The 21,061-nt window shown below is 44.1% G+C and overlaps 3 protein-coding genes across 13 annotated transcripts in view; 2 read left to right on the top strand and 1 right to left on the bottom strand.

The window, feature by feature from the left end:
* Nucleotides 1–130: 130 nt before the first annotated feature.
* On the top strand, nt 131–2,172 carry SELENOH (selenoprotein H). The gene is made up of 4 exons (XM_033120926.1): nt 131–719; nt 805–950; nt 1,058–1,188; nt 1,995–2,172. The coding sequence occupies exons 1-3, from the start codon at nt 598–600 to the stop codon at nt 1,156–1,158; spliced, it is 369 nt and encodes a 122-aa protein (XP_032976817.1). The 5' UTR covers nt 131–597; the 3' UTR covers nt 1,159–1,188; nt 1,995–2,172.
* A 727-nt stretch (nt 2,173–2,899) lies between these two features.
* Nucleotides 2,900–8,823, bottom strand: BTBD18 (BTB domain containing 18). The gene is made up of 2 exons (XM_033120923.1): nt 8,664–8,823; nt 2,900–4,914 (listed from the first exon to the last, which is right to left on the bottom strand). The coding sequence occupies exons 1-2, from the start codon at nt 8,785–8,787 to the stop codon at nt 2,900–2,902; spliced, it is 2,139 nt and encodes a 712-aa protein (XP_032976814.1). The 5' UTR covers nt 8,788–8,823.
* A 7,585-nt stretch (nt 8,824–16,408) lies between these two features.
* The window catches only part of CTNND1 (catenin delta 1), a 44,133-nt gene continuing 39,480 nt past the window's right edge, over nt 16,409–21,061 (top strand). For 6 of the 11 annotated variants that reach the window (XM_033120922.1, XM_033120920.1, XM_033120921.1 and 3 more), the window contains exon 1: nt 16,409–16,654. The gene's annotated coding sequence lies outside the window, so the exon portion shown is untranslated. The remainder of the gene's footprint in view (nt 16,655–21,061) is intronic. The other 5 variants (XM_033120912.1, XM_033120913.1, XM_033120915.1 and 2 more) reach the window with 1 other exon arrangement.

Raw genomic sequence — 21,061 nt, 5'->3', positions numbered from 1 at the left:
TCCTTGCGTGTTACAAAACCAGGCAACTGCAGAGGAATTGCTTACTTCCTCTTTCACGCCAAAGACCATTCTGATTAGTTTCACCAAACGCCAGACATTGGTCCCCAGGACTGGGGAGAGTTGGTGAAGGCCAGTTTTCCATAAACCAGAGTACAGACCGCACCGAGTTAGATTGTAAACTTGGATCAGGACTGGTCCGCGGGTCCCAGGGAGTAGGTTTTGAGAGCTGGGGGTTGAGTTCACGATGCGCTGTTAACAGAAAAACCTGCAGCCAGTCTTGTTTTCAGAGATACCTAATTCTCGCCCCTGCTGTGCTCGCCACCCCCCTCCCAGGCGCTGGTGGTTTGGTCTTGCTCCCCGTACCTCCCCCCACCCTGCGTGCTGAGTGGCTGTGCCGGGAGGGCCCGCCTCCCGACCACGTGTTCGCGGGCGCCGGGCTTTCCGCCGCTTGGCAGGTTTTGTTCTGCGAGCAGTTTTCTGGCCTGCGGTTTGGACCTCGGAGCGGGGCTGTGCACTGTTCCGTGGCTGCTCAGTGGCCACGTCTGCACCCTATTCCCGCCCCAGGTCGGCTCGGTTCTGGGACGGGCTCCAGGCGCCATGGCTTCCCGCGGGAGGAAGCGGAAGGCCGAGGCGGAGGTGGTCGCGGCGGCCGACAAGCGGGAGAAGCGGGCTGGCGGCCAGAAAGGAGTGGAGGAGGCGACCGTGGTTATCGAGCATTGGTGAGGGACCTGGAGAGTCACGGAGATGGGGGCAAGGGCGTCGCAGACCCAGGGCCCCATTTTGACCCTCCCCGTCTCCCGGTAGCACGAGCTGACGCGTCTACGGGCGCAACGCCGCGGCCTTGAGGCAGGCGCTGCGCCTGGAGGCCCCCGAGCTTCCAGTGAAGGTGAATCCGGCCAAGCCCCGGAGGGGCAGCTTCGAGGTGACGCTGCTGCGCCCGGACGGCAGCAGTGAGTGGGGGTCCGGGTCTGCGGGGAGAAGGCATGATTCCGAGGGGAGGAAGGGCCAGTCTCAGAAACCGCGGAGATACAGTAACTTCATTTCGTTCTTTTCCCAGGTGCGGAGCTTTGGACTGGGATTAAGAAGGGGCCCCCACGCAAACTCAAGTTCCCCGACCCGCCAGAGGTGGTAGAGGAGCTGAAGAAGTACCTTTCGTAGGGAGGTTTGGGCAGAAGTCCTCACGGTGAGGTTTGAAGTGGGGCCTGGGGTTGGGAGGGATTGCGTTGGTCTCGTGGCTATTTGCCCAGCAGCCCTGTGACCCGCTTTTCACACAGGAGCTACATTTTTTCATAATTCGTTAACTGTCCTCAGCATTTTCTTTATTGGGAATCTTCCCTTTTACTGGTAGGGAAAACGGAAATCGTAAAAAATCAGTTTCCCATCTAGTGTGCCCTTTGCTAACTCCATGTTTCATTTAATCGTCTTTGAGCTAAGTCGTAGACTGATGGTAATGTAATGATTTATAGAAATGCAATTTGTGTTCTTTGAAGATGCAGTTAATTATTACCCTCGGGGTATGGACCAGTTTTATATTTTTGTTAAAATACTCGTTTTCCACATTCCTGAAGGCATGTGTTTTGATTGTTTGAAGTGGTTGTTAAGTACCACTGGTTCCCTCATCTATGAGTTAAAACAAAATCATTGACACGTGCTTATCTATATGGGTCGTGATTTTCCCTTTATGGGCAAAATCTTTGTGTAACTTTGGGTATGCTTACCCCTACCGTGTTTTTTCATTTCTAGTATGGCCTGTTAATAGCTCCATGTAGTAACACTGCATGCATTACAGTACTCTCACTCCTGGTCACATGGATTTGACCTTGTCTTATCTGTAGTGCTTCATACAGTGCTTTGGCATGTGGTCAGGCTGGAGGAGGCAATCCTTGAGCTCCCCTGAGTCTGTGGGTTCAAGGGTTGGAGGCGGGGCACATCTTCCTCAGGCTATATACTTGTCTGGATCCCTGCTCTAACCTTTTCCCCCCTCATTTTCACAGCATTCTGTCCCTGGTGGTGTTGGAGCATTTATGACGGGACATGGCCAAACTTCAGCCATGTGCCTGAAGCTGTGGTTTCTACCCCTCCAGAAATGATGGTTCAGATGTGAGGCAACCCTCTAGTAAGGCATTGAAAAGTTCTTGGATTTGGTTTGTTTAATAAAAAGTTGAAATAAAAGTATTTGAGTAATAAAACTTAATCTTATGGTAGGGGGTGAACAAAGCCAGCCTTACGGGATTGGTCCCTTGTTTTTTTCATAGCCTGAGGTCACCACGTTAACCTGGAATTCCTAGGTTCTCTGGTAGAGCATGTGAAATACTTGTAGAAACGATGGGGAAAAGTAAATAATTTATTTTTTTTAAAAGCAAATATATCTTTTCAACTCACTTCTTGGAAGTGATGATGGAAGTACCTGTTCCTGGCCCCTTTGGAGGTTCTGGCAAACTCCCCATAACTGGCAAGAGTAAGCCTCACGGACGGTGCTGGACATGTCCTGTCACTCCCACCCACTCAGTGTCCCACTCCAGCCCTGCTTCGCACCTTCTGGAACGTTTTTTCATACATAAAACTCCTACCACGGAGGGTGTTATTTTTTCCTGAATTAGCAGTGCCTCATAACCTGGGAGATCTGGCTTTGGCTGTTTGTTACTTATGACCCACTAGAGTTGGGGACCACACAGTTTATCATTTCACTTGTTAGTCACTAACTGTAAAATAGATTGCAAGGAAATAAGATGGTTCAAATTCATAATTTTCTACTCATGGTACTACTTGACTTAGCCCTGACTCCCAAAGCCTGGGAGGGGAGGACAGGACATGTGCTAGCCTCTCTGCCAATAAAACCCCTTCTGCTTGCCAACATTTCCCATCCTCCCAGTGCCCTTAAACTGCCTTCCTCACTGCACTACGTTAGTATGTCTACTTCTGTTTCTGACTCTGAGGAAGGGTCAGGCCATACGGAGGGGATACCGGTGGGCATCAGCTCTCCCTCTGATGTCCAGTCTACCACATCAATCTCTTCCTCTTCAAGGCTGGCAGGAAGTGGGTCCAACAGCTCAGAGTTGCTAAGTACTTCCTTGCCTGCTTCTGGAGCAGGGTACAATACCTCATCCATAGTTAGGGACTCTTCCATCCCAGTCTCCACCCAGTGTGAACAGGGAGGTGAGAGGTCTCCGTAGGACTTTTGGCGAGGGTCAAGGGAGTCAGTGTGTAGAAGTTTGTCTCTCTGATCATCCAGTGGTTCGGAGCTGCTAATTTCTAGGTCTTGAGTCCAAGAGCCTTCTACTGAAAGCACTTCCCCTTCACTCATCTCAGAGGGCATGACAAGAGGGCTAAGGGGTTCGACTGGCTCTTTGTTCTCACCGACAGGTCCCTTTTCCAATCCTGTGAGCTCCCTGGGCCAGAGTTCCATGTCTGGTATATACCATTCTTCCCCTTCGATCCAGTTCTTTCCTGTTTCTGTCAGGTGGTAACTAGGGGTCCTACATCCCTCAGCTCTGGCACTCTCCAGAGATGCTGTAGGTGGCTCACTGTCTGAGCCACACAACATGAAGTCCAGGATCTCCTCCAGCTCACTGGTGGCGGCAGCACTTGTGATTCGGTACTCCTCAGCTTCACAGGGCTGCCCGAGCAGGTCTGTGTCAAATGCATATGGCTCTCTGCAGTCAATATCGAACCCAGGTTCCTTCCCTACCAGCTCTGGACTGGACCCAAACTCAGACTTCACCACTGGGGGGCCTGGGGAGCTGCTAGCAGAAAGAATGTCTTGTAGCCTAGAGCACACTGGGGAGTCCTGACACAGGTCTGTTGTAGCAGATGACATTTCCTGCGGGTTAACTGAGGATGGCTGAATCGCTGGAGGCTCTTCTGAGTCTCCAGGTTCTGGGATCTGAGGACTGTCTTGAGAGTTCCTGAGGGGAGGCTCCTGCACCACCTCCCAGCAGGTCCCATTGACAGTCTTACGAAGTTTCACTCTCCCAACCTGCCCCTCCTCTGCAGAGTCCGAGTTAGGTGCCCTGACTTCAGGGCTGCGCTTCTTACTCCCCCCCGTCTTTCCAAGACCAGATGGAGTTGTGGTGCTCTGTAGAAGATTAACTCTCCCTGCTTTCTGCTTGTCTTCTGGTGCTTCTTTATTTATACTTTTTTGTCGCCAAAGACGCCGGCCAGGGGCTGTGGGCACTGAGCTGGGTGCACTTAAAATGCAGGCCGGCTTGGACGTACACACATCAGGAGGTGGCTTGGAACGACTCAGTCTGATCTTTCTGGGCAATAGTCCCTCATCCACAGAGGGGTACAAGTTGGTGGGGGAGGGCACCGTAGGACCAAGGACAGGGTCACTCGCACTCTCTTCCGGTCCCTGACTGTGGCTTGACGGTGAAGAGCTTTTTTCCTGTGGAGGTGGGCAGGCTCTGGCCTTCCTCTTGAGCACAAGAGTGTCAGACAAGTTCTCTGCGTTCTGTCGGTTGCACCTCTCCTGGGACGCCTCCTCCCCCGACGACTTCAACCTCACTGCCCCGAGAGGACAGGGAGTCTGGGTAACAGGCAGTGGCGTTCGAGGGCGGCGGCTGGATGCCACCACCCTGGCAGAGATCGGTGCAGCACTTGGAGGTTGTAAGCACTCCCGGTTCAGTCTTCTGCCCTGAGGGGCCTTCACCAACTTCCCACCCTCTAGCTGAAGGGATTCTAGCTCAGATACTCGGAGCTGACGGGCAGCAGAAAGCACATCCTGGGCTTCTTCTCGAGATACTTCCATCTCTGAGGTATACAAGAAATCTACCAGCTTCCTAAGGGTCCTGATCTTCAGGCCCCCCAGCTCCAGCACCACCTTACGACCCTGAGCTGGTCTCTCCCGTTCCAGGCGCTCTGTGAAGAAGGGGCTGCAGGCAGACAGGATGCAGCAATGTGCTGGGACTGCCTCACCTGGAGGGAAATCCAAACACTGTTATCTCACGCAGACTGTCACATTCATGAGCTGAGCAGATACGACTACCCAAAAAGGCTGCCCCTTCTCTCAATTTCTCTCCATGTAAGTTTAAGTAGGAGGAATATGTTGCTTTTGCTTTCCTGGAACCTGCTGCCATTATCTAGCTAACTCAGTTTTTATCTTTCAACATCTAGTTTAGACATCACTTCTTTCAAAGCCTTCCCCTACTTTACCCTGCATCTGGGTTAGGTCCTCCTGGGTACAGAGAGGTAGTCTAGCTATCACAGCACTTAGCTATCTGTATTGTCCATCTCCTTGACTAAACTGAGCTCTGTGACAGAAACCGTGCCTGTCTCGCTTAGGTATAGCCAGAGCTTGACTAGGGGATCAAATACTTGCTGAGTAAGTTTTTGTGACTTAGGAGAATTTTAAAAGTTTTATAGAAGCTGCTTGTGGTCTAACAGAAAGGTCATGAGCTTTGGATATGAACAGTCAGGGCTCAATTCTCTCCTGAGCTATATCCACTGCCTAAGAGCCAGCGGTCTGTCCTGAGCCACCTTCTCACTTTATGGGCAATCTCAGTCTCTCCCATGGCTTCAATTACCAAAGGATTGCTGATGACTCCTGGGTCCGACCTCTGCCCTGGTATCTTTCCTGAGACATGCCACAGTCTGCATGTCTACAGTGATGTCCCACAAGTACCTCCAATGCAACATTTCTAGAAAATGAACTCATTCCCCACCCCCAAAACCTTCCATTTCTTCAAAATAAGGTATCACATTCATCAAGTTACCCAAGCCTGAGCCCTAGAATTCATCTTTGATTCTTCTCTGACCCACTGTATCTAATCAAACATTAATTTTAAAAAAGCGAACACTTCTTGAGTCCTTATTATGTGCCAGGTGTTATTATAAGGGTTTTATCAGTATTCATTTAATCTTTACTGGAACCCTGTGAAGTAGCTATTATTACAGATGAGTCAATTGTGCCCACATATGCCCCATATTGTGGGCATAGTTATGTGCCCACAATTTTGTGGTAAGTAGCACAAACAAGATTTAAACCCAGGGGGTCTAGCTATAGAGTCTATGCTGTTAACTGCAACAATTGTAAATTTAACAGCTCAAAAGCCAGAAAATTCTCTCAATGCCTTAGTTCAGGCCACCGTTCCTTCTCTTTTGGGTTACAAAACATCTGGGCTCAAGAATAATCCAGTAATTCTTGTCATGCAGCCTGAATGCTATTTCTAACAGGTATCTATATGATCATGACCTTAAAACCTTTAAATATAATTTCCAAAGGTCTGAGAACAAGACCTACTTCCTTTGCATAACACTTCAGACCTTACGTGACTGCTGCTAATTTCTCTAGCAATTTCTGGTCAATACACTTCCTGTTTGCACTCTAGACATAATGAGCCACTCACAAATCCCTGGTCACGTCTCTAATTCTCTGTATGTGCTTTTCTCTCTGAGTGGGACAATTTTCCCCCACTTCCTCCTACTTCTATTTGTCATTCAGACCTCACCTATGGGTTACTTCCTCCAAGAAAATCTCCCAACCTCCTCAAGTCTGTAAAGGATGCTGTATATCAGACTATACTTACCCAGTATGTTATTTATCATACTGCACAGTTACTTGAATACACTGGTTATTTGAATGTCTCCCCCTTACACGATTCCTTATGAGGAAGGACTTTTTATCTTCATATATACTGTATGCCCATGCCAATACAGTGTACTAGCATATAACAGTAATTGATACTTTCTTTATTTTGAATTAAGGAATAAATCCCAACTCTGCACTTACTAAGAAAACTAACAAGCAAGTCACTTAACTCTAGACCTCAATTCACTCACCTGTAGAACTTGAACCATATAACATATCAGAAGGCTGTTAAGACACTACAGCATATGTACTCTGTAGAGTGCTACACAATAATGTAGCATTTTCTTCATTTCTTTATAAAGGAAGAAAGTGAGCACTTGCTCATTTGTCACTTAGTTACTAAGTAACAAAACTAGGACTTAAACTCTAACTCCTAGTCTTAGGCTTTTATACCATACCAGGCTCTTACCTCATGCTGATTTAACATTTCAAGTGTAAAAGGAAGAGGTGGAAATAACATTTTTAGGTCTAACAGCAATCAACAAAAACCATCAATTTGAAGACAAGAAAAAGACAAGCAATAGCTTAACAAGAAAATGAAGGGTCAGGCCAGTGGCTCAGATGGTCAGAGCATTGTGCTCCTAACACGGAGGTCGCCGGTTTGATTCCCACATGAGCCAGTGAGCTGCGCCCTCTACAGCTAAGATTGTGAACAACAGCTCTCCCTGGAGCTGGGCTGCTGTGGGCAGCCATGGGCTACTGTGTGCTGCCAGGAGCGGCCGGCAGCCAGTGAGAGTGGCCGGCAGCCATCGTGAGAGGCCAGCAGCTGCGGAGAGCTGCTGTGAGCGGCCGACGACTGACTGCCTCAGTGGGGGGAGCGCAAGGCTCATAATCCCAGCATGGGCCAGGGAGCTGTGTCCTACACAACTAGACCAAGGAACAACGGCTTGAATCGGAGTGTAGGGGGGGTGGCGGAAAAAGGGGGAGGGAAAGAAAATGAAGAAACATATAATGGTGTCATCAACAAGTAACACATACTCATGTTGTGCTTAGTACATTAAAAGCACTGTTCAAAGTGCTTTACATGTGTTAACTCAGTCTTCAAAACCATCCCATTATATTTGTATTTTATAGAATTTCTACCGTAAAAAAACTTTACAATTAGTTCCATTTTTTTAAAGAGAAAAAGCAGTCTCATTTTCACACTTGAAAATAGTAACTGTCCTAGAAACAAACAGTTCCTTATCAAATAGTTTATGGTGCTCAAAAGTGTTAATAACACGGTTTTTTCTGGTTTTGTCCTGTGGAGGACAAGTGGTCCTAAACCCATTTTATCTTATTTTATGGTGAGTTTTCAATTGAGTCCCCACTACAGCAAGTCCTCAATGTCATTGACAGGTACTTAGAAACTGCAACCTTAAGCGAAATGACGATAAAGAAACCAATTTTATCATAGGCTAATTGATATAAAGAAGAGTTAAATTTCTACAGCATATTTCTGGTCACAAAAGTGTCACCAAAATTCTAAATAAAGAACCAAAACACTTTTAATATTAAACACTGAAATAAATGTGAGCTATGCATATATTCAAGAAAGATTAATAAGAACAAGTCAGATAATTGTTTTCTAATAAGCTTATTCTAGTTCAGGATCATAGGTGGCCTGGCAGCTTAGGGCTCAAGTCAAACCAACCCTGCCTGGAGAGGATGCCCTTCCATCACATGGCACACACACACACCCCACACACACTCAGACTAGCACAATTCAGACCCGCCAATTCACTTAACATGCACGTCTTTGGGATGTGGAAGGCAACTGGAGCACCTGGAGAAAACCTGTGCAGATATGGGGAAAAAGTGCAAAATCCACAAAGACAGTGGCCCCAGCTGGAATCAATTTTTTGAACAAAAGGATCTTACCTTCTTCTTTTTTTTAAACTTTTATTTATTTAAAATAAATAAAAGTTTAAGTGTGTTTTTCCAGGACCCATCAGCTCCAAGTCAAGTAGTTATTTCAATCTAGTTGTGGAGGGCGCAGCTTCCACTGGCCCAGGCGGGGATGAAACCGACAACCCTGGTGTTACGAGCATCGCGCTCTAACCAACTGAGCTAACTGGCCGCCCCAGTAGTCTCTTACCTTCTGCCTGCAGAAGGACATCACAGAACACTCCACTCTGCTGCTGGTGATGAAGCTGCAGAAAAGCTAACCGGAGGAATCGGGGATTCCTATATAGGATTTTTGAACTAGCAGGAGAAAACATGTTGGTCTGTTAACAAACTTCCTAGGTTTTCATGGATCAGATTCCTGTGGGTGAGGGAGAATACATTTCAGAACCATGGTTATTTTGTTTTTTTGCCTTTGAAATCGCAGGGAAATTTTAAAAAGTGAGAGATTGTAGCATGAGTTGGGGAGCCATAAGCCCAGAAATGATGCCAGTAGTATCTCAAGAAAAACTATCATAGTGGTTACATGTAGGAGCTCAGAGATAAACCTAGATTTGAATCTCAGGTAAATGACCCGACTTCTCTGAGTCTCACTTTTCTCATTTATGAAAGGGGAATAACAGTAGTTACTTCATAGGGCTGTTATTTAAAGATTAAATGTGTCAATGCAGGTAAAATTGCTTAGCTCTGTGTATGCCTGGTACAAAATAACTATCACCCCCCCCCCCCCAACACCCGCAATAGTAGCTGTTATTACTCTTAAAACTTCCTCATTCACATTACCACTGAGACTCAACTCCTACAGTGCTGACCACTCATATCCTTCCCGAGCATCACACTGCGGAGTTCCATGGGTATAGTCCTCAATTTAACACTTAAGCAAAAATACTGATACAAAATTCTCTAGTAAGTATACACTCCTGTTCTCTGAGCCTCATCTACCACACTAACCAGCAGAGGGTGCACAATAAAGAAAAGAAGCTGCTGGACTTGGTGTGAAGGTCTCGCACAGACATAAGGATATTGGCACCCTTGGTTCAGATGTTCTTGACCAAAGCAAGCCTGATTCCCCTGGAAATTGGTGAAGACTTTGGCCTTTTGGTTTGTCAGTCTGGTTGATTACCTGGCTAACAATGGAGCAAGGATAATTAAGCATTCTACCGTTCTCAAAACAAACTGGATATTCTGACTTAAGGCAGACTACATTTCCAGCTTTTGCACTGAAACCGCCACTCACTGCACAACTGGTGTTCCTTTCCTGGCATGCAGTTTTCTGTCAGGTGGCACTGAGGATCTGAAGAATTCACGTCAAACTACCAGTAAAGAAAAGAGTAAAAAGGTAAATTAAGAAAGCAGAGATTCAACTCCGATCCCAGCCAGAGCGATGGGGGTTGAGGCTGGCAGCTGTTGCAAGGGCCTAAACTGAGGCCCTGGGGAAGGTTCCCAATCCACCAGCACCTGGCCTTGCCCCCAGACCCAACCTGAATTGGCTCTTCCGTAGGAATTGCTCCTGCCGTCCCCTCTGTCCAGACTGCCTTGCTTCCTCCCGATGTCCAGCCTCGCGCCGGGAGGACTGTCGAAGAAAGCAGCACAGGTGGATGAATCGCCTGAGGATTCGTCTCCCCGGCAGGAGAAAAGGAATCGGGGTTGGCGGAGAAAGCAGGGCTTCAGGGAAGGCCCTGCAAAGCTGGGCACCCCAAAGCTCCGGGCGCCCTGGCCCAACCCTTTTGAAGAGAGAGCCCCCCCCTCGGCGCGAAGGTTTCTGGGAATGGAGCGTGGGGATTCCGGAGGCCGGAATTCAGAGTTCACCCTCACCACCAGCTCCAGCCACAGGGGCTTTGCAGTCACCCACTAGGGCCCTCGTCCTGCCGCGGGCCCCGGCACCCTCATGCACGAGGAGATGATGACAGCAAGAGCCGCCTGAGGGCACGCACGCGGCCCTCGCCACAGACCTCGCGCCGCGGCCCTCCCGCACGGTGCGTCGCAGGGCCGACGTGCTTCCTCCTCCCCAGCTCTCGGGCTTACGTCTACCGGAATACGTCATCCCCATTGGCCGAAGGCTCCTGGAAGAGCCAATCACAGGAAGAGGAGCGCTTTGGGCGGGAGGCTGAGAATCGGAGAACTTGGGAGCTGAGGAAAGATGGTCTGGTCACGAGAGGTAGGGGGAAGGGCCTCCTAGGGAGGAATTCGGATGGCAGCCGACTTCTCGCTCAGCACTCGATGAAAACACTGTGAAAAAGAGGGTCAGGATCCTCCAATCAGATAGGCTCCAAGGCTGCTGAAGGATACCTTCCGCTTCTCTTTGAAGAGGCTGCAAATGGCCTCGGCCCTGCCAAGAGGGCTCCAGGCTTAATGGAGAAAAAAGCCCCAGGATGGCTCTCCTCGCACCTTGTCCCCCATAGCTCTAATCTAGATGTCTCCTAAGGCCAGGGATGTTCTGGAACGAGGTCATTGGGCTAGTTTTTGAATTCAGGTTTTTCTCAGATTCCATTCCAGCCCCAAACCTCCGAGAATTGGTGACTGAGGGTGGGAGGTGGGGTTGCAGGACTTCCCGTCTAGAGTGGTCTCTCTTGTCCTTCCAGAGATGGTTTATTTAGCGCACTTCCTGACTGGAAACAGCTGTTTTCAGGGATGATATTAAAAATTAAACGATCTCGAGATTAAACATTTAGTAAGAATCCTAACCCACGTTATCAATCTGGACAGCGGGTCTTTCCCCTGTGTGCGTTAGGCCCCGGGTCCTGGCTTCAGTTAGATTTTGCCTGATGTCCAGCTCTGGATGAAAGTGGCTGAATCCAAAGCCACTGATGACAAAGTGTGATGAAACTGAGCAGTCCCCCGCTGAGGTCAACTGGAGACAGAAAAGGAAGACGCCTAAAAGGGAACCTGGAAAGGGACAAGATGTGGAAGGGTGAGTAGTACAGTGCCCTCAAATATGTCTATTGATATCTAATACTTTTTCAAAAGGATTTGAGGTAGTTGATTGAAATATGGGGCGGAGTGGGGGGCGGAGGGGGGGGCGGCGGGCGGGGAGGAAGTGTCGGGCATTTCCAAGTCAGGTAATATTTCCCCTGGTTTGAGGCCTCTGTTTTTAAGATGGAAAAAGAAACAAGAACAAAAGACATAGTTTGAAGAGGAAGCAGTTCGTGAAAGGACGTAAAACTTACTAGAAGGACAGATTTTTGATACTGTTTGCGTCACACAAAAGCAAGCAAGCAAGCAAAACAAAAAAAAAGACAGAAGGCAGAACAGTGTTTGTTTATGGCATCTGCTACTGTGGAATCAGGATGTGATTAAGTAAGTGGAGTACCAGTACAGTTATAGGTAATTCTGTGGAGTTCTAACAAAAATATAAATAAATATTCTATCGTCTCATGAATATGTTGTTATCAGGATTAGATTAATTTTCAAGAAGTAGAGAGGACTCACTTCTTGGTTGTTTTCTTTTTTAATCCAATATCATTTTAATTAAATCTTGTGTTAGTAGAATTTCTAAAGGGAATGGTAAGTGGCCATTCTACCTATGGCTTCAAAAAAAAAAAACAAATGACACACTTTGGATGGTAATGTGTAGCCACCAGAGGGTAGAAAGGAGTAAGAAGATTTTGTTTTCCTCTGTATGGACAGCCAGTGATTTTTTTTGAGTTGATTTTTAAAAAAATTTCTTCTCACTCCATAACCATAACCAGTCACTCGTGATTTCCTTGTCTCCCAGTCCCTGGAAACCACAGATCTGCTTTCTGTCTCTATGATTTGCTTGTTCTGGATATTTCATATAAATGGAATCATACAATATATTTTTTAAAAATTTTCTTCTCCTAGGTATTTATTGTTTTAGTCTGTTTTGGAAGTAAATTCATCACAGCTCAGCACTCTGCCCTATATAATAATCTTAATATTTCTTTTTTAAACACAATTTTATTTTCCAGCTCTTCCTTAATCTTTCACCATTTAATGGTTTCTTGTTTCTCTTTGTTTGTAAGTGGTGATGACTGTGGATAGGGAAGTTAAACTTTGAGAGTGGTAAAACTAACAACTGAATGTAATATTCAATGCATAATAAACAAAACAAAACAAAAAAGGAAGGAAAAAAAACCCAAACCAAAAGCAGTGCTGTGTCTCTAAACATATCCTCAATCCATTGACCTCTCTCCATTTTTACTGCTGCTACTGTAGTGAACTCCATGTCACTGTCACTTGACCTTCAAACTAATTTCCTTGCTTTCACTTTGTTCCGTCTTTAATCCATTTGTCACATTAGTAGCCAGATCTTTTCAAAATATGAGTTAGATCATGTCATTCTGCTGTTTAAAACTCTCACAGGCTTTTCTCTACCTAATAAAAACTCCTTTCTCTAACCTATGGAAAGAACCCTTCATATTCGGATTCCTGTCTATCCCTCCCTCATTTCCAACAGCTCTGCTGGATTCAGTGTATTTCAGCCCCACACTTGAGAGCTCTGACATTAGTAGTTACCATTGCTCATATCTTCTCATTGTTGGCCACTTCTTATCATTCAGATTTCAACTTAAATGTCACCTCCCCAGAGAGTTTGTCCCTATGTCCAATCTAGAACAAACCATGAGTCATTCTCATCAGTCTGTTTTAAATCTCTGCATAGTCCTCCATCTGAAATCTTATTTATTAAGCTTCTCTGTTCCCCTGCTAGAAAGTAACTTTTTGAGAGCAAGAGACTTGTCTGTCTCATAATTCTTGACATTTACTAGAAGAGTACCTGGCTCACAGTAGGTGCTCAAAATAACCCAAGTGGAACTAGTCTTTTTATTTTCTATTAACTGATTGTAAACAGTTTTCCCCTAATGAATATTAATCCTCGTGATGCTTTATTTGGAGATAGCTGTTTCAGATAAATTTAATTTTTAACAATTTTTCACCACTGAGCTTTCTTTTTTTATTTGTATATGATTTTATTTTTAATGTTATCTACAAATTCATTAATGTTAAATGATTCCTCCAGGATTACATAACTAGTAAGCCAAGAGACTTCATTCACTCATTCATCTGTTGTGAAATATGAGAGATAAGGCTGAGCTGGGTGCACTTAAAATGCAGGCCGGCTTGGACGTACACACATCAGGGGGTGGCTTGGAACGACTCAGTCTGATCTTTCTGGGCAATAGTCCCTCATCCACAGAGGGGTACAAGTTGGTGGGGGAGGGCACCGTAGGACCAAGGACAGGGTCACTCGCACTCTCTTCAGGTCCCTGACTGTGGCTTGACGGTGAAGAGCTTTTTTCCTGTGGAGGTGGGCAGGCTCTGGCCTTCCTCTTGAGCACAAGAGTGTCAGACAAGTTCTCTGCGTTCTGTCGGTTGCACCTCTCCTGGGACGCCTCCTCCCCCGACGACTTCAACCTCACTGCCCCGAGAGGACAGGGAGTCTGGGTAACAGGCAGTGGCGTTCGAGGGCGGCGGCTGGATGCCACCACCCTGGCAGAGATCGGTGCAGCGCTTGGAGGTTGTAAGCACTCCCGGTTCAGTCTTCTGCACTGAGGGGCCTTCACCAACTTCCCACCCTCTAGCTGAAGGGATTCTAGCTCAGATACTCGGAGCTGACGGGCTCATCCTGGGCTTCTTCTCGAGATACTTCCATCTCTGAGGTATACAAGAAATCTACCAGCTCTGGGGATACACTATTACTAGAAAGACACTGTTCATGCCTTCATAGAGCTTATCTTCTGATGGAGGAGACAGGCACACACACACACACGGAAGGCAAAATACTTGCAAGTTGTTAGTGGTGATGTGAGGGAAGCAAGACCAATCCATTTCTAGAAAATCATAGAATTTTTAGAATATGGCTCTGATCTAGGAACCAACCAGTCAACAAACATTTCTTGTACTGATTGTTTTCCTTCGGCAATCATCTTTGGCTTTTGAATTTGTTATGGAGGAGCAGGAATAGATGGAACGTAGAGGTAGAAGATGTGATAAGGAAATACGGGAAGATTCGTAGATAATGAAAGGCTGTTCATTTCTCTGTTGAATGTATTCGTTTCCCATTCTAGTTCATTTAAAGCCCATCAAACAACTGCTGTGATGCCTGTTTGGTCTTCCTGCACTTCTGAGAGAAGTCCTTTTTGGCCACTTTAGACTAATGGAGTCTGTGGGACTATAGACCAAATATGAGGGGGTGGATAATGACTAGATCTGCCTGATTAGAAAATCACATTCATGCTGAGGAGGAGTGGAATTGGAATTCCAGTTTGGATAATAAGGAAAGGTCAGATTATGGTTAATAAGTGTTACTTTAGTATACTGAATGAATAAATGTGGCTCCTTGAAAGCAGATGAGGATCTTAGCCTTTATCCTGATCACAGTGTAAGATGATGGAAAGAACGTGGACTTTGGAGTCAGATTGCTGAGGGCTTTACTTCTTAGCCAGATTTCAGGCAAGTTTCTTACCCTTGCTGAGTGAGCCTTGATTTCCTCATCTGGAAAATGGTGGTCATAGTATTCTATGGTGGTGTTTTAGAAGTTACAGCTAATGAGTGCAAAGTGCCTCTCACGTGATAGATTCTCCATCATTGGTTGCTATTATTGGGCAATGATGAGCCAATGAAACTTTTCTGGGCAGGTTAGATACTGATAATAATAACAGCTCATTCTTAGTGAGTTTGTACTGTGCCATACATTGTTTAAAGAACTTTATGTGTATTTTAATGCTCACAACAGTCCTGTGAGAGAGAGATAGTTATTATCTTCATTTTATAGTTAAGGAAACTGAGGCACATAGAGAAGATATAATTTGTCCAAGGTCACATAGTAAGTGTAGAGAGGAGGAAGGTTTGAAGCCAGGTAGTCTGCCTGCAGAACCTATACTCTTAACCACTATTCTAGATTATGAAAACTTTATGAAGATTCATCAGCAGTCTACAGGATAGATTTTAGATTTTTCAGTAAGATAGGAAAAGGAAAATTTCAATTTATTACCATCATCGTTTAGTAACTACTGAATGACCATAAAATACTAGTCTTTGTTAAGTTTGTAAAAAAAAAAAAAAATCCAGTCTCTGATCTTCATGACCTAACAGTATAGAACATACTAAGATAACTCTTTACTCAGAAGAATACCTGTATAATCCTTAATTTAGGTCAAGTGTAAAAAGAGAATGTATGAACTAGATTATCTTAAACTTGAAGTTCACAATGCAGGCGAATATTCTTGATGTGAGACTGACTTTTCCTTACACATGCTGTTATCGCCTCTAAATGTATTGCTTGTTTATTGGATTCCATTTATCCTTCCCCTCAAACCGATATTATTTTAATTTGGGGCAAAAGGGAAGACAGTGATTGGCCTTAACTGCCCAGTGGATTCAGCTTCCTTCTAGTTGAAAGTATAGACGCTAAGAACTGTTAACAAGTGCAGACCTTTATTTTTTCTAATTAGCTCTAATGCAATTAAACCAAAACAATGAAATTGAGAGTTTACCTCAGATATCTCCTACCATCCCAATCAACACGTAATAATCCTGTTTTTTAGGATTTTTCTCTCCCACCCTTCCTGTCTTCCTTTGGGAGAATGCTTTGGGGTAGAAAGCAACAAACCAAATAGCAGCAGGCATATAAAATCAGCTCTTTTCTCTTTCTCCACCCGGAAGGGAAGGGAGAGGGAGCAAGAACACCACCATCAAAGGGAACTGATTCTTAGGCAGGCCATTCTAAAACTCCCTTGTTCTTCTACCCCCCCGCCCCCACCAGAGCTCTGCAGTAATTCTTCAGAGATTGTATGGTCTCTACTTTAAATATAAATATATATATAAAACTTCCCCCTGTCTGTCTCCTCCTCTCTCTCCTTCCCCCCCATTTCCTATAATAAAGTTTCCTATTGGATAAAATCAGCTCCCTGATTTATGCCTGGCTCCTATTGGAAGTTCTCAGGGGCTGACATCACTTAGGAAAGCGAGGGGGTAGGGCTGCCAGATCAGTTTGTCACCACCCAGGCTCCCTATCCTTTGGCTGGGTGCAACTTCCATTTTAGGTGTTGGAGCTGAGAGAAAAAAAAAAAAGAGGGAGAGAGAGAAAGAAGACCAGGAAAGATCCTGAAAGGAGGAAGAGGCCGTGAAAAATCACCTACCTTGCTGGATTTGTCTTTCTCACCACATTGACGAAGCCTTGGGTTTCTTTCTTAAAGGACTGGTTTTTAGAAGTCCACATCTGAGGTGTGTGCCTTTTTAAAAAATGTGTACAGACGGGTAAAGGAGGATACGCCAAGTCGAATTTTTGTCTTACGGTAACCTGAGGAAATTTAAAGACGAGAGTCTGCTATGTTAATGGGTGACTTTTAAGCAATTATTAATTTATTTTTCTACTTACTTTGGGGAATTGTATTATATTAAAAAAAGGTAAAATATTCAAGACCCAGAAACAAACTTCTAGGTCTCTCTAATAGAGGGCGATGAATAGATTCAGAAGGGTGAGAGCAATTCTGTAAATTTACAATTTGGTGTGTTCTTTGATTTTATATCTTTTTCTGGATTAAGCTAACAAACTTCTGTTTTCAGAGCCTAAACCAAAGGTTGGTTTTTTTTTGGCATGTTGCGTGTGGGTTGGGAAAGGAATTTGTCCGGGTCGGAAGCTAGTTATACATATGGCTCTTCATATGTTTCAAAACTTTTTTTTTCATCTTTTATCATTAGATTTGTGGAAGCGAAAAGTTGCAGGGAGTTTTGTAGCTTAAATGGTGGTGTTCCCCCCCTAGAGTTTGAACGGCCCAGATCGGTTTCAGCCCTGCTGTCCTGGGTGGATCCCTCTTTTACTTTTCCAGGTGTGGTGGGTGGGAGCCTCATCCTCCTGCTAGACGTTGCCTCCCTGCTTTGCCTTATAAGAGAAAACAGATGGATCCATGTTAAATGAATTGTTATCTCCTTTTCTTCTAAAAACTACCTTCGATGGCAAGATGTGTTGTTGGATGTTCAATCTGCAAATATGAAAGTGTTTGGTTTATGTGCTTAAAGGCATAAGGAAATTGTAATCATGCTTTTTAGTTCACCTAAGTGGCAATACACCTGAAAATATTTTCAGCTTTGTGCTCTCTTAAAGGGCCATGGATTAAATAAGGTTAGGCTAAGAGAAAACACTTATATAAACTTTAGTGTTCAGAATGAATTTGAGAAAGCACAAGGGGAGTTCTTATTTTAAAACAAACAGTTCTTTTTTGGAGGTGAGTTTTTTGTTTGCTATAAAATCAAAAATCTGTTAAGAGCTGAAGGCCCATGACTGCTTTCATATTTTACATTTAATCTTAAGATTTGTTTTTGCAAATGCATTCTTGCAAAAATACTGATTCTAGATAATTACATAGCCAACTCATCAGTAGCTGAAAACTGGGTGTTCTCTTCCTTCTCCCTTTGAAAATGCGAATCAGTCTGAAAATTATAGCTGGATTAGATACTGCCCTAATTGTAACAAGATGGGCCTTAATATGTAAACTGCTCATTAGCTTTAAACTGGAATCTACCTATAATCTCTGATTTTGTGCCCCTTCTAAACCCAGTTTTTAGACGAGAACACTTCCTTGAATTTCTTTTCTAGAACTGAGATTATTTCTTGAAAGATGATTTCATACTTGTAAGTTTGTGGCTTCACAGGAAACTAAACTAATATAATCTATGCAAGGGCTACAGTAAGATTTTAATACCTGGATCTCATAATTATAGCAAGTGCAGTTAAAAAGGAAGAAAAAAAGCCAATGTGTACAGTCTGTTGGGTTATAGTTCTTATTTAATATTTTCCAGTTTTTCTTTCAAATGTTCTCTCTGCCTTGACTCCAGCCTAGAGAGGTTTCTTGGTGGATCTTTGAAGGGTTGGTCATGTTGCTGCCAGAGTGTCGGTTTCCTACTCAACCTTTAGGGGGAGGGATGAGGGAATCTGAAGAAGGAGTACAAAGGCAGTTTGAAAATAGGTTCTGGATGACTGAGTGGTGGTGCTTTGGGTCCAGCTTTAAATATTGGGCTTTGTGTAGCCGCAGTAAGTATCCTAGTTAACTATCAGCCAGGACTATTTCCCCGAACTGAGGCATTGTTTTGACTGGTATGTACCATAGAGCCTTTTGCATGATAAGATGGAAGATTGTCTTTTACCTCACCTCTACCAGTTCTTTCAGGAAATATAGTCAGGGATGCGAATAAGTACATCCTTTTATTTTTTTTGTTTCGCTCCTCCTTTTGGTTTTGGGGTAAAAAATGACTAGTAAGTATGAGTTGTGCAGATTTTTCTTTCCTTGTTTGACTCCTGTATACTGTTGGTTTCTTTGTTATATGACTAAGGTATGTACGGTCTGTGTTCCAGGTGGGGGTCTCTTGTGGGTGGTTAGAGTTCTAGTGCCTTTCTTAGGGTTCCAGTTACAGAGAGTCAGAAGGGCTAGAACATGTTCTTTCAGGTAGTATAAAAATTGGTACTATTGGAAATCTTAGGAAAAAAACGAAAAGCTCCAAGTAATTGCAATTCACTTAGGTTTATGAGGTAGCTGCTCCCTAAGGATGGCTGCAAATAAATTAAGCATAGATCACTATTCATTTGGAATAACAAAATGATTAGCTCTGTATAATTTATTGCTTTCTATTTTGATACTTGATGGCCCCGTTACTAACTGCCAGGCCCTCCCCACCTTGTTTTTTTACTGCTTAGCATTTTTTATGCTTAGCCTTTTGCATAAACCATTTATTTAATTTCCCACAACAACTGTTGTTGTTTTTTTTTGTTTGTTTGTTTTAAAGGAATTTGAGCCTCATAGAAGCTGAGGTTTGCTGAAAATCTCATTGCCCATAAGGGACCAAGGCTAGGCTTAAACCCTGGTCTGACTAACTACAAAGTCCACGGACTTAACCACTAATACCCTGCCATTCTCCAGAGAGAATAGAAAAAAGATCCAGAACTAAAATGAGCCCTTGCTAGAGGCCAGAGTGCTTTATCTTGCAGAGGGTCAGTCCTCACTTAGATTTCCAACCCCCTCCCTGTTGGAATAACCTATGTGAAAAATCCATTTTCCATAAAGCCGTGGGGAGCTGGATATGCTAGAACGGATGTTATTTCAATCTTTAGAACAGAGATCTTTCCATATGCACAGCATTGCTGTCCTAATTTCTTAAACTTACTTGAAATGACTCAAACTTAATTTGATTATCAGTGAAATTTCTTCCAGAGAATTTTCAGGCATGATATTGCCAACTTGCAGGGTAGAGGGTTGTAGCAGGTAGAGCAAATAATGTTTATCATACTGTATTAAAATAGTCTAGTTTTGTCTTTCCTTCTAGACTATGAGCTGCTTGAGTATAGGCACTGTCTTATCTCTGTATTCTCTTAGCACCTATGGTAGTGTGTGGTATATACTGAGGTGTTCAGTAAACCTTGGTTAAATAAAAGGCACTTGATGACAACGAGTGAGGCACCTTTGGGAAACGCTGAAGGGAAGTTGAGATAGGAAGCACTACTACATAGATTAATACAATTGCAATGTAATTTTGAAACTTTACTGTAGTCTGTAGTTTCAAACTTTGACGCATCTCCCACCTTTCATTTTTAAGTAAAGTTTCTGGAAATAATGAAGATTTAAATTAAATTTTTTAAAATCCTGTTTCCTTTCTGGGCAAGCAGTCCAAAGAATAGTATAAAAAAGTAAGGGTCCTAGTCAGTTCATTTCATTACATCGGTAGCTGTTAGTTAACTTAAAGCACTGAAACCTGAGTTTAGCCATTTCTAGGGGAGAGGGACTGGTTACCTAGAACATATTAGGGCAGTGGCAGGCAAGTATTGCTTTCAGCCATGTTGGAAGTGATTGGTTTTTATACTTGTTAATACAAACATAAAAAGCTTGGGATGGTAATTTGAACATCAGTGTTTCAACAAAAGTGTGTTTGGATTATCACTGTATTTTTTGTCACTGCTACTGCCATGAAACTTTGGGAGATTTTGTTCACAAAGTGTATTGGGAAGTTTATGAGTTTAAGAACCCAAATTAATTTTCACGGGTAATTCAGAATAATAGTAACAAGAAACTTGCCTGAAGGAATGTATCGCAGGTAATCAGTATGTTATTTCAGGTTCTCTTTCCTCTCAAAAGGGGCTAAATGCCATGAGAAGCTGAAATAGGGAAGGCGCTGCCTAAACGCAGCTGCCTCCCAGGTTTCTTATAGAGAGCACTGAGACAGCCTGGCAGGGAGCTGGTGAGGAGAGGAAAACAACTGTTCTGGTTAGAACAAGGGGGGAATAAAGGTATGCATTGATTTGTCTGTAATGATACTGTATAATATATCTTTAGAAGGAATTTGTCCCTCTAATTCTACTTGGAATATTTAATATTATCTACTTGGAATATTTAATATTATTAAATATTGTTGATTGTTAAATATTAAGCATTCAGAACATGGCCCACACTTATAATTCTGGTTCAGGGACAGTGTTCCCCATTTTCAGGACCACTTTCTCTCCAGTGAGTCCTTCAGTCTGACTGGAATGGTGTGGGCAGTTTAGATCAGGCGTGTAGTGGAGACCTTATAAGGATCCAGAGTTTTGTTTTTTTGAAGCCGCCTTTGCTCACCAGCAGGTAATTTGGTCATCACTTTCACGAA

This window comes from Rhinolophus ferrumequinum, chromosome 11 (genome assembly GCF_004115265.2).
Source record: "Rhinolophus ferrumequinum isolate MPI-CBG mRhiFer1 chromosome 11, mRhiFer1_v1.p, whole genome shotgun sequence".
In the NCBI taxonomy this organism is placed as follows: Eukaryota; Metazoa; Chordata; class Mammalia; order Chiroptera; family Rhinolophidae; genus Rhinolophus; species Rhinolophus ferrumequinum.
Note: the sequence above shows the minus strand (reverse complement) of the source record. Positions and strands in the feature narration are given on the sequence as shown.

What these genes read in the sequence shown, in the direction of transcription:
- BTBD18 (XM_033120923.1), bottom strand. Translation starts at nt 8,787, where the DNA reads ATGTTTTCTCCTGCTAGTTCAAAAATCCTATATAGGAATCCCCGATTC. An exon ending in TGTCCTTCTGCAGGCAGAAG is followed by an intron (nt 4,915 to 8,663) that starts GTAAGAGACTAC and finishes ATTTCCCTCCAG; the next exon opens with GTGAGGCAGTCCCAGCACAT.